Source organism: Spinacia oleracea, chromosome 1 (genome assembly GCF_020520425.1).
Source record: "Spinacia oleracea cultivar Varoflay chromosome 1, BTI_SOV_V1, whole genome shotgun sequence".
Lineage (NCBI taxonomy): Eukaryota > Viridiplantae > Streptophyta > Magnoliopsida > Caryophyllales > Amaranthaceae > Spinacia > Spinacia oleracea.
In genome coordinates this window covers 22,935,890-22,949,461 of record NC_079487.1, presented here as the reverse complement: position 1 = coordinate 22,949,461, position 13,572 = coordinate 22,935,890, and the positions used below count along the sequence as shown (strand labels likewise).

At 31.9% G+C, this 13,572-nt stretch overlaps 1 protein-coding gene across 4 annotated transcripts; it reads left to right on the top strand.

Moving 5' to 3' along the window:
• Nucleotides 1–7,892: 7,892 nt before the first annotated feature.
• LOC130466304 (uncharacterized) lies at nucleotides 7,893–13,144 on the top strand. 4 transcript variants are annotated; one of them, XM_056835169.1, is made up of 4 exons: nucleotides 7,893–8,111; nucleotides 9,201–9,398; nucleotides 11,515–11,660; nucleotides 12,983–13,144. In XM_056835169.1, exons 1-4 carry the CDS (start codon nucleotides 8,027–8,029, stop codon nucleotides 12,989–12,991), a joined length of 438 nt encoding a protein of 145 aa, XP_056691147.1. In that variant the 5' UTR covers nucleotides 7,893–8,026; the 3' UTR covers nucleotides 12,992–13,144. The 4 variants fall into 4 exon arrangements, with proteins under 4 accessions (XP_056691147.1, XP_056691145.1, XP_056691146.1 ...); XM_056835167.1 differs by lacking the exon at nucleotides 12,983–13,144 and having other exon boundaries at nucleotides 7,894–8,111; nucleotides 11,515–11,919; XM_056835168.1 differs by lacking the exon at nucleotides 12,983–13,144 and having other exon boundaries at nucleotides 7,896–8,111; nucleotides 9,204–9,398; nucleotides 11,515–11,919.
• Nucleotides 13,145–13,572: the final 428 nt, after the last annotated feature.

Here is a 13,572-nt window from a genome sequence, read left to right as displayed (position 1 = left end):
TTATTTTTAGTGTTACATCTTAATTACTATTCTGGATTAACACAGTGTTACGATTCAAATTGTTATATAAATTTATATGTTGTATTCTAAAGGTATTTTGTTTTGCTGACCATGTTCTAAAAGTAAACACCTTTTGTTCTATATATTGTTGATCATGTTCTAAATTTTTACATATTTTGTTCTACATAGAAAATAGAATATAGTTTTTACTAATCTTTTGAACATAGTTGAGCTAGTAGATTTGCAAAGTATATGACTTCTTCTTTAATCGATTCATTAGCATGTCACATCAAAAGTAAATCGTGAAACTTTCAAACAGTTAAATCTTCAAGCAAATGAATGTATTACAAGTTGATCAAAACCATCCAAGATAGAAATTAATTCAACCATTGATGCTAAAAAATATGATCCCCTCAAATTTGATTCTCTGTTGCGCATTTACTTTGACTTTGAAATAAAATTATGTTCGAATTGTCATATAAATTTATATGTTTTATTCTAAGCGTGTTTTGGTTTTGTTGATCATGTTCTAAAATTAAACACATTCTTTTCTACGTATTGTTGATCATGTTCTAAAATTTTCATCTTTTGTTCTACATAGAAGAATAGAATATACATTTTTTACAGATCTTTGAACATGGTTTAGCTAGTATAATTGTGAAGTACTTGACTTCTTTTTAATGGATTCATGAGCATATACATTACATGTTTATTCGTCAAATTAAACTTCAAACAAGGTTAAAACTTCAAGAAAATGAATTGAATCTATTACAATTTGATCAAAACCATCCAATATAAAAAATGTCGGTTTACTAATTTTACGAACTCAACATAAAGTATTTACAAGAAATTCAACATTTGATTTTACAAAGACATTATGATCCCGTTAAATTTGATTCTTTGTTGCCCATTTCCTTGACTTGGAAACCATAACACGATGCTCATCATTTTCCTTGTGCGTCAATATCTTACCACAATACTCAACCATCAATCTCTTCATTTTCTCAAACTGCAATGAATAAAATTTTGAATATTAGAAACAATAAAATAGCATATGTTCTACATTTACAAAGTAGATGTTCTGAATTCACAAAGTAGATGTTCTGAATGCACAAAGTGGATGTTCTGAATTCACAAAGTGGATGTTGTGAATTCACAAAGTGGATGTTGTGAATTCACAAAGTGGATGTTCTGAATTCACAAAGTGGATGTTCTGAATTCACAAAGTGCATATGTTCTACATTTACAAAGTAGATGTTCTGAATTCACAAAGTAGATGTTCTGAGTTCACAAAGTAGATGTTCTGAATTCACAAAGTGGATGTTCTGAATTCCCAACCTAAATGGTCTGAATTCTAAAACATATGTTATGAGTTCCCAAACTAAATGTTCTGCATCCCTAAGCTAAATGTTCTGAATTCTCAAACTAAATGTTTTGAATTGACGCAAATACACATGAAAGATCGAGCACACACACATGCAAGTAACATACACAATAAGCGTAAATACAACCAACATAGATTGAAAACATCACAATCTCGTATGGGTACGTGGATAAGTATCATGCTTTGAAACGATTTAGTACAATTTATATTAGAAGAACCATATAAGGTTTATCATTAAATATAAAATAAACTTACGTCGTCCTTTTTCAATCATTAATTAATATTGACATTGCTTTTCCATTTCACCATTCATGTTGTTTGTTCTGTTGTGCTCTATATTCTAAAAGTTAAAAAAAAAATCTCTAAGCATGTATTGTATTTATGTATATTTTAGGAACGCAACAAGCTATCAGAAAAAGAAATACTCCCAAATCCAAGGGTTATTGGTAAACAAACTATTAACAATAACCAAAACAATGTTGTACATAAGCTAACTAGAATAATTGTTAGACACAAGAAGCCAACAGTACAAGAGTTGATTTGATGTCACAAAGTCACACACAAGTTTTTAAATATGGTAAGTGTAGCCAAATAAGATCTAAAGTCTTCTAATATCTTCCATTTCTCAACACCTGAACCATCACTATCCCTAATTTTTGAGGTTTAAAAAAGTAACTTTCATGTTCTAAATATTACAAAATTTTGTTCTAAACAATGAAACTGTATGTTCTAAATTGTTAAACTTTCATGTTCTAAGGAATTGAGATTATAAAATATTACCCAATATTTTCAAGGATGTCCTTCAAAAGTGATTCTTCGACAATTGGGCTACCAATTCCCTCTGGCTCCGATGTTTTAGCGTGTTTAATCTCATTTCCTTCCTTTGAATATTCCCTATCTAAAAATTCAGAACATATAAGTATAAGTTTTAGAACATCATGATTTTTTTCATATAATCAGGAAATATATTTTGAAAAATTCACAAATTAATTCAAAAATTAAAAAAAATTAGAAGTTAATCACAGAAAAATTCAGAAAACATGAATAATTAATCACAAAAATTCAGAACAAACTGATTCTGATTTCAGAAAATAATCAGAAAAACTGAGAACAAACTGATTCCAAATTCAGATAAAATAAAACAACAAATACAACATCAAATAATACAATTTGAACATTCAACCAACTCAATTGCTTACGATTTTTTTGTAGTTTTCAATTCAGAAGTAGTGTTTTCATCTTCATTCTTGCGCACTTCATCCTCACTTCGAATATGAACCTTTTTCCTTAAAATTAAAAATACAGAAAATTAACACAAATCAATGATTAAAACTTGTAGTATATTTCGTATTTTTTGTAGAAATTCTTACCTTTTTCTTATTCCATAGGTTCTTCACTTTGATTTGTAGCTAGCTTCTTTTTCTTTTGTCATCTTCAATTTTGAATTTCTAGGTTTTAATTCACGCAGTTTTTTAAGAATAAGAAGAATTATAGATGAAATCGGCAACAATTTGGTTTGAAGCAACAATATTCAGCTGTAATTGGCAAGAAAACGACGAGAAATCGGAGATGTTCAAGCTTCTATGGAGGTTTTGAGGAGAGAGGAATGACAGTATTGTTGAAAGAGAGAGAGAAAGTGGTAGAAACTAATTTTGGAGAGAGAAAATAGCGTTTCATCATTAAATGGGAAGGTTGAATTACAATGTTTCCATTAGTTGTTTTAATCCTAGCTTTCCGACTGAATCTAATCCTACGGATTATATTCATTCTCATATATACTAGTATACTCACATAGGAACCTATTTTCACCGGATCCCTCCCCTATATATATATATATATATATATCTCTATTATATAAAGGAACTACTGAGGACTTTTTCGTAAAATAACTTTTCGTGTCCCCAACACAAAAGACTAAAATACCCTCATTCGGATTGCTGAGCCTTCGTTTCTAGGGTTAGATTTCTGACATTTCGTTTACCTCATTTCTCTCCTCCCACCTGCCTCTCTCCCGCCTCACTTTTCTTCTCTTTCTCCCTCTTCACATTCAACCCTTTCTTCATCTCTCCCTTTCTCTCTCCTCTCACATGTTAGTTTTTTAAATTTTCCGCTCCTCAAATCTCTCCCCTCCCTCTCTCCTCTCCTGCAAATTCTTGACCATTAACCTAGCGGATAGCACAATCATCGGGGAAGCGGCGGAGCCAGGCACTTCTTGCGACGGCGACGTGGCCGAGAACGCTGCGCAGAGGTAAACCCTAGCATTTTTTTCTTTTCCCCTCATTAATCTTCATTTTCCTCTATAATAGAGATTTCCAAAACCCTAATAGTTGACTCTGATGGTGGTTAGGCTCTCTCTCTTCGAAATCGCCACCGCCGTCGAGCTTCAACGAATCATAATGTTTCATCTCCACCGCCGTCGTTGAGTGAGTCCTGAATTGAAACCTAACATCAGAACTTGAAAGGTAGTAGTAGTTATGGGGTCCGAAATTTAAACCTTAGATTTCATAAATTTTTCCTTGAATTTCATAATTTACGGATTCATTATTGATTTTGATATTTGGTTTGATTTGGTGCTCAAAACCCTAACAGGTGAATCTCTAGGCTTTGAGAAATTTTATTTGTGCGATTGAAGTGAAAATGGGTCAGATCCTGTACTCAGGCATGGAATTTGAATTTGAATAATATAATATTTGGGGATTTTTTTTTGTTTTGATAATTATTATTAGTTGTTGATAATTTATTTTCGTTTTTTGATTTTTTTTCAGGCACGTAGTTCTTTGAGATGAAGTTGCTAAAACTTCTTCCAAAGAACCGCCTTCTGTCTAAGGTTAGTTGTTTGATCCGATTTTGGTTTTAGTTCCCTTCATTTTTTTTATTTCGGATTGCCATAATTGAAAAATACTTGGGTTGTTGTTTAGGACAGTTGGTTACTTGGTTGGTTGATTTAGGACATGGATTTTAATTGCTATTTTGTTTCTGTTTTTGCATTTTCATTACTAATTGAAAGGTATTTATAAGGAGGTTTTGCTTTTGATTAGGCTTTAGAAATCTGATTTGGATTCCTAATAAGTTCTGCCTATTATTCCGTATAAATAAACAATACAAGAATTATTTACAAGCAGTTGCAGCTCCTATCAAAGTAGCAGTCACAATAAGTATAGGTTTTAATTGACTCTAAAGTTTAAGCTGAATTATTTACAAGCAGTTGCAGCTCCTCTCTTCCTCTTATCTTCGTGAGTTCTAGAAATGAGGGAGTTTTGAGGGTTTCTCTTATTTTGGATTTCATTTTTTTGTGTGTGGATCTCTTACGGTTATAATACAAGGTATGACATTGAATTAATTATTTATGTATTGATTATTATTGTTCTGTATCAATCGAGCTATATGATTTTTTAATTAAATGCAAAATTACAATGTTTTGGCCTTTGTGCGTGATGGAGGATTACCATCATCTTTTGTTGCCGCTGCTCATGTTTATCAAATTATGACTTTATTTTCTCATGTTAATCAAATTATGAGCTCCAATTTTTTTTCTCATTCTCTCTAGAAACTTCTCACGACTACTATAGGAGCAACGATTTCAACGTTCTACAATACCGCTAACGCAACGGAGGATCCTGCAATTCCAATTCACCCTCGAAATTCAAAGTAATTATCTCTTATTTTTAATTTTGTGGGTTTTATTTCAGTTTTAGGGTTTTAATTCCAATTCCAATGTTTTATTTCAGTTTTTGTTGTAGGTTAAGATTGATCGTAATTTGTTGATTTGTGCTCAGTTTCTTCATAAAGAGCTTCCTATACGAATTGCTCGCAGATTATTGAACTTGATAATGCGTAATTGAATTTGGGTGAGATTTTAACAATTTTGTTTAAATTTTCATTTTTTTCCAATTGATTCTGGAGATTTTGTTGATTTGATTTGTTTTTTCCGATTTTTGTTTGAATTTCTTAGCATGCTCAGAAGCTTAAGTATTACAGGCAAAAAATTATTACTCATTATCAGGTAATTTATCAGGTTTCTGATTCCTAGGATATTCTTTGAAGTTATGGAGTTACCAATTGTGGCATTGCTGTTTTAATGTTCTGAAATAAATAAATCTGAAATAATGCTCTTCAATATCTTTGAATTTTAGCTTTTGGTTTAACCGAGTTAATGACTTTTTGTGCCCCTGGCTTTTCCTTGCATCTATTTGGTTTTGATTCTGATTTGGTTTTCTTCTGAAATTTTCAATTTTTCCTTTGAAAAAAATTGATTATCGTGTTTAATTTCAATTCGATGTTTCTGGTGATGAAGTAAGAACATGATGTTTGAAATTTTAAATAACTAGGAGTCTAGGACTATTAGTTCTCTTAATTTTGTTAAATTAATTATCGTTTTTGATATCATTTCTTCTCTTAATTGTGTTACATTTATAAATTGTTGTTTCCTCAAAAATACGAAGTAGTAAGTTATAATTATTTATTTTAGTAAAGTTACAATTAAAATATCTTCTGGTAAAAAATGAAGGAATTTTGATTTTGAATAAAACCAGAAATTCTTCAAATTTTGATGGGGTTTGGTTAAAATTAAAAACCCAGAAAAAAGCTACAACATTGATGGGTTTTCAACTGAAGAATGGGGTTGTGAGATTGATTTGGGAATCTAGGTGAGTGGCATTTGGTTGATATTGAAGGATGAAAAAGAGAAAAGAGGGGAAAATGAATTATGGTGTGAATTAGGGAAGAAAATTCGTGTTGAGAAGCCGCGTTAAAGAAAAAGAGAAAGGGTTGACTGTTGATGATACTTCTAATCCACGCGTCCACCAGAAGGGGAGCAAATTATGGAAATGTTATTCTTTTTATTAATTTGATTTTCTTTTACCATTTAATCAAATTATAACTACCTTTTCCATATTTAAATTCGTGTGATCTTTTCAAAAGATGTATAAACTAAAATAATGAACAATTAAATGGTGGGAAGAGAGGAAATCTTTTTAGTTTAAGTTTGGATTCAAAACAATTTAATCCAATTTGGTAAATTAATTCAATTGTGAGTGCAATTAGTAATTAACTTCGGGATTTCCTTTATAAAATAGAGATAAGATTAGGTCTTTTTAGTGGGATGTCAATGAGATGATACAAACGAATTATTAGTATTGCCACCCTGTATTTTCTTTCTTAGCTTATACACAAACGAATTAAGGACAAATATTATTTTTGAATTCGAAACCATGTCACATCTCCTACAATAGTATGGAGTAATATATGGTTGTATTAGGCATTCATAATTGTTTCAATGCATTAATTCTTTTGTTTCCACAAGGAAGGGAACTCATGAGGGCAATTGTGAGTAAGGACAATATTTCCTTGAATTACAGTCGAAAATTAATTCTCAACTTTTGTGTGTTATTACTTCATTTAAGTCAAGAATTGAGTTTTGTTTGGAAATTTAAGGGTTAGACAAAACTGAATTCTGAAAATAAATTTGAAAAATTCAATTGGAATTGTGCAGTTTGGAGGGTCTTTTACAGACAAAATACTGTAAAGTTCGTACACTTGATGGTTCTGATTTTTCTTCGCAGTCAATCTTCTTTAAGTGTTGAAATAAGTGATATCGTTACCCTTACCATATTAAGCTTTTGGGCCAGCAAGACATGAAGATGATCCAATTTTGAATTATGCTTTATATGTTTTACACGAGTGAAGTTTGATTATGTTGTGCAATCTTGGAAGTTAAGTTAGGAAAGGTCTTGCCTATGACCTGATTTATTTCAAATTTCAATACAAGACATTAAGATGATGCTTGGATGAACCCACTTACTAGCGTTGAACAATTTTCATGAACCCGAAGTTTATAGCTTATTATTATTTTTAATTTCACTAGAGTACACTCACGTGGTTTTGATAGATTTTCCCTTTGCCTATCATCTTGCTTATTGTTTCCAGGATTTTGGAAAGATTTGAATTGCTCATTCTTTAGCTCAATGAGAAAAGGCAATATCACCTCCAGAACTCCTGTGTGTCGTCAGCATACACATGTATATGGTGAAGCTAACATGGCGATGTTCCAAACTTAAGTAGATTCTTTGACTATTGTTTTGGAGCTTGAAACTGAGAAACAGAATTCTGGTTCAATTAATGATGCAAGAGTTTCAGAAACAGGGATTACAATACGATGAAAGCATAGTCATCGCAAGAGATAAAGGCATGATTACTTTGTTTCACTATTTAGATGTATGATCGTATTGTATAACTTTAATTTTTTTTAATATGAACTTTGTGAATATTTTTTAATCTAATATTTATATTTAGTGGTTGTAGTCAATTTTAAGTTTTCATATAATCTCGCACGCATCGCGTGCATATAAGACTAGTATATATATAGAGTAAGGCTCCCATAAGAACACTTTTTACGGTGAGAACACTTCCTTACGTAAGAACACTTTCCAGACCGTCAGATTAAATTAAATCCAACCGCCCAAATCAAATGTGAGTAATGGCAGTTTTGTAATTCGTTACACACTTAAACACTTACCCCTTTCTTCCTCTTTCACGTCACATTCTCTCTCTAAACTCTTTCAACTTCACTCTCTCTCTCTCTTCCTCTTTCTACAAGTTCGCCCAAATTAATCCCAAATTATCACATTCTTCATCAAATTCTTCATGGATTTCGATCAAATTCATGCTATTTTACATCATATAATCGATTTTCTTCACCGATTTTTCCAGATTCTGTGTTTATTCAAAGGTATGCTTTCAAATTTAGGTTTAGTTTTCAATTTTGTAATTCCAATTACTTGTTTTCTTAATATATGTGTTTGATTTTTTTTTGTTCATTTCGGATTATATGTTGATTGTATATCTTCCAGATTTCGTGTTTTTTTTTGTTCAAAATTGTTTTAGATTGTTTTGGATGTTATGGAAATTAATTGAATTTTGTATCTACTTTGTTCTAAATTTCTGGTATTCTGCTCTAAATTTTGCTTGTTTGAATAGTTGCTCATCTTCTTATGTCAATTTTTGGAAAAGACTTCCTCCAGAATGTTATTGAAAGTCTATTATGGACCAAACTATGAAACTAATATGTTGTTTTTTCTCGTGAACTGATCTTGTTTGTGGCTTTATAATTGATTAATCATCGTTGCTTATGTTCTAAATAATAGTTCCTTATGTTCTAAATCGTGGTTGCTTATGTTCTAAATCATCATTGCTTATATTCTAAATAATAGTAGTGTGTCATGAATCACAATAACTCTCCTGAACTTACATTAGAGTTGCTGTAAGAGTTGGGAAACAGGTTGACTTTTCTGGTTAACTTACCTCCATCAGCTTTATATTTCCGGGTTCAAGCGTTATTATGAAAATTAAGTTCTTGTTTATCAATACTTTTAGGGGAAAGAGTCTTGGGTTAAATTAATGATTGAATAGTTATCGCATTTTAGTTTTTTGCTATTTTGCATTGCGGGTTTATTGCCAGTTTACATTTTTGGGTGATTACCTATTTAATAGCTTTTGAAGTATGCATTCAACTAGTAGTATTTGAGTCCATGTTCTAAAAAGTTAAGTTTGTGTTCTAAATTGTATCGCGTATGTTCTAAATTGTTGCCTGCTTCTATGCCGAGTTTTGTTGTCCTTATCATCTGTATCTTTTTGTGAATGTTCTAAACCATGTATGAAATGCTAGGATTGTGAGGTTGTTCTGTTGTGCTGCTCCGTAGTGTTCAGTTATGCTGATTTTGTTGACTTGTCTTCCTTGATTCATGAATGTTTGCATATCCATGGAATTTTGTTTCTTCTTAATTGAAGATTATAGTATTTATAAGCTCTATATATGCAGCAGAATCTGGTTCATCAGCTTCTGGATCAGATCATATAGCCATGATGGAGGATTACATGAAGAAAGTACTAGCGGAAGAGAGGAAAAGACCCTCAAACAATCACGAGATGAAATGCCTCCCCCAGCTTCTGTTCAAGTTCAAGGTTAATTTCTATATTTTTGGAAGGAAAATAGAAATTAGCTTCACTATTACTATGCGTATGTTCTAATTATCTTTGTGTATGTTCTATTTATCTTTGTGTATGTTCTATATAAAACATGCATTGTTTTTCTTGAATATTTTGTTAAAAACCTATTAGCTCAAATGGTAGAGCAATGTGTCATTGCACATGGATATAGGTTCAAATCCTACATAGGTTGTTGAGAACACACAACTTAGCTCCAATGTATTTATAGGGATAGGTCCTATGTAGTGTCACAACTGAACCCACCGAGTCGTGGAGGTGATAACGCGGTAGCCATTACAGTTGGAAATACCGGTAGTTTTAGTAACATGCTAGTTTCGAACTCAACTCAACTTATAGATACTTTTTGGTTGTTTGAGCTTGTAGTTTGTTGCAAGGCCGAAGTGTTTTTTATTTGATCTTGTAGCTTAAGTTTTATATAATTTTAGTTACATTTTAAGCCTTTTTCAGTTTTTGTCCATGTTCTAAAAAGTCAAGTCTTGTGTTCTAAATTTTGTTGCATATGTTCCAAAACTTAAGAGAAATGATAATTCACATTTCAATAATAATAAAAATGCAACTATTGAAATAATTAACCTCTTTTCTTTTAAAAGTTGAAATATAATGCAATTCAAAATTTCCAATTAAGCGTTGCTTATGTTTTAAATCTTTGTGACTTCATGTTCTAAAAACTAAGTCCAATGTTCTAAAAATTTATACATATGTTCTAAAGTAAATAAAACTGATTCAAAAATAAAGAATCATCAAATAGAAGAATTAACATCATAAACGCAATACAAAGAACGAGTTGCCTATGTAGGATTCGAACCTACATCATTGTGCAATTGCACAAAGCTCTACCAATTGAGCTAATAGGCATTACTTGCATGTTTGGTACACCTCAAAAGATAGTGGTTTTTCAACGGTAGGCTAGGCGCAGGGCGTTTCAGCTTCAAGCAATCTATTGGATAATGAGGGTATGGAAGGAAAAGGGGACCTGAGGGAAGGTAAGGCGTACAACATGAAGAGGGGGAGAGAGAAGGGGAGTGCCTTCGCACCAAAAACATGGTCACGTGATATGCTAGACTATTAGACCAGAGGCGAAACTATCTTAAGTTTGGTCTAGGGGTAATTGAATAATGCATCTGCCCATCAACGCTGAAGCAAGGCTGCATCAATAAACTCTCAAAAGATACACGACCAGACTGATGGCATTGAAAAAAACTCATACAACCATGAAGGCAAAAAATACTAAACACTGAAACAAGATTTCCAAAATAAGAACAGGAAAGGGACCTCTGGTACCATAAAAAAGAACAACACTTTATAAGGAGTGTCAAATTTTACAGAATACCTCAACTATCTGATCAACAACGTCAACCAACAAAATTCACCACTTTTGGACCTTGCTTCTTCTTTACCTTCGCGTGATTCTGGTTTTTCTCAGATGCTGGATCACTTTCAGAATTCTTAGAGTCGTCCTCCATCATGAAGTCATCCTCAAGATCGTCCCCACTATATCTTAGTAACATTTGATTGCGACTGCTCTAGTGTAGATACTGAAGAAATATGAAGCAACATCAAAATTTAGAAGTTGTGGTGGGATGATGCAGATGAACATCGCAGAAAAAATGAATTTTTTTTTGAAATCTTAAATTAGCAAAACAAGGTGTAGTTCTCACCATCAATCTATCAGGAGCACAAACACTAGCAAGCACGTCGACGTGTGTGTAGAGAGATTAAGAGAGAAAGCGAGAAAGGGAAGCATTGAGAACAGTTAGGCGAGCCCATGATGACCTGCTACAAAACTGCAATCATATTATTCTGTGTTAGAATTTCATCAGGGGAACTTTATCATAACTAACCAATCTGATTTTTTTCTGTGTTATGGGTTTGACCGTCTGCTTCTTGGGCTTATGCTCTTGATGGTGGACCAGTAGGAAACTCCCTAGCACCACTTGATCATTTGAGGAGAGAGAAATATGAGTCTATTTTTGTATTCAAACACATCAAATTAAATAAATATGACCCTGAAGTATGTTCTAAATTTTAATCCTTATGTTCTAAAGAATAAACTATTATGTTCTAAAAAATAAACTATTATGGTCGAAAAAGTGCTTCTGCTAACGCTACATGTTTGAATTTTACAGGGAAAAACAACAGGATGTCATTAATGCAATGGGATCTCTATAGACAGCAACACTTTTCATCGGAATTACCAATTCTGCCGCAGTTATGCCTGTTGTTTCCACTGAAAGATTTGTTTCCTACAGAGAGAGAGAGCTGCAGGGATGTATTCAGCTCTACCATTTGCCTTTGCACAAGTTTCTCTTCCTACTTTCTTTGTCTTTTATTTGATACCAAAAAGAGAACCGGAATCATTGATCTATATACGCATTCAAATTGCACGCCTTGCTTTATTTAAAGCTAACTCAATTAAATTAGAACATCACGTTATATAATTTAGAACATCATGTTATATAATTTAGAACATACAAATATCCAGAATTTTATTTCATTTAATTACAGAAACTCTCTAAAAATTTGATTTAATAGTCTTTTCGAATTCATGTTCTAAAATCTGAAGATTATGTGCTAAAGTGTATTGCATTATGTTCTAAATCTTTTAACAAAATGATAATGTTCTAAAAATCTTAAGGCATTATATTCTGCATAGCAACCCGATTCATTATCACCATCAATAATAGACAACAATTTCAGTGTATTGTGAAAAAACTAAGGCCCCTCTTGAAACTTTGATAGCACATAGGGAAATGGGTCTCCTTTAGTTTTCTTCAAATAACAATTAGGATTGAATAAAGCAGATAAAGCCATAACTTGAAAAGAAAAGAAGTATGTCTATCTGAAGAATATAATGCCTTGGCTGAAAAAGTTACCAACAGTAGATAGCATATAATCTCTCGAGAGATTTTGCTCATGGTCTGGCCCTGAAAACCAATAAGAAATGTTGTTTACAGCTTGCATTATACAGTCAAATTCCCATATTCTCATAAATTTGGTTTCTAAAGTCAGAGAAGTATCACTCTGCAAGCACATGTCATAAATCAACAAATCAAAAACTCACATATTATATAAACACGAAGAGTCAAACTAACAACCACGGGAAACAAAGATAAGAGAAAAACCTGTAGTTCATAAAGATAATTGATGCTACGAACATCATCCCACGAGACTTCAAAAATAGTCAACCCAAACAAGGTAATGTGGAGCTCCCGATTTAACTATAAGGATACTTAAGCTTCTTTACAGGTAATATCGCCCTCTTTGTGATAATGTGGCAGCATCTATCAGTGAAAACGATCTCTCCGAAATCTTTGAATTAGTCGACTTGGTGCCTTTATTAGAATTTGTTACTTTGTTGCTGGCCTTTTTCTATAATATAAGGGGGTTAACAGATAACACTTCAGACAAACTCAAATTAAAACAAATGAATATCCAACACAAAGGTGAAGAAATTAAACACTTATAGGAGAAACCATTCAAATCACAAGTACAAATACATCACATAAAGTGATTAACAAACTCAAACTCAAACTAAAACTAAGATATGAAGACTCGTAAACTTCGAGGGTTGTGTTCTAAATAGCTTTAGACATACTCGAGTAGTTTTTTAGTCTATGTTCTAAATATTTACGTGTGTTGTTCTAAATAGTATTGAATATGTTCCAAATCTTAAATATGTTCTTCAAACCAAATTTACCTTTGTTATAATGAAAAGCTTTTAAATAAAATTAACACTGTTTGCTAAGCATTTACGCTTATTGATTAACAGAATGTGAACGAAGTTTCTAATAAGAGAAAATTTATTAGAAAATACTAAAGTTAGAAAACAGTAATTACAATAAACTCCCATATGTTCTAAAACTTAAACTTTGTGTTCTATAACTTATGGCGTATGTTCTAAAACATATGGTGTGAGTTTTAAATCTTAAACTTTGTGTTCTAAAACTTATGGCTTATGTCCTAAAACTCAAGACATATGTTCTAAATCATACTCCTTGTGTTCTAAACTAAATATTTAGAACTTGAACTCAAAAAGGTTAATTCTAAAACATGAACTTGAAAATTATCTCTCATTAGTTGGTTTTTCCTTGTTTAACAGAGATTTAAGATGTACAACTGATTAGTGTTTACTTACTCAGATTAGTATCTAACTGAAAATTTTAGAACACAAGGCTAGAAATGTA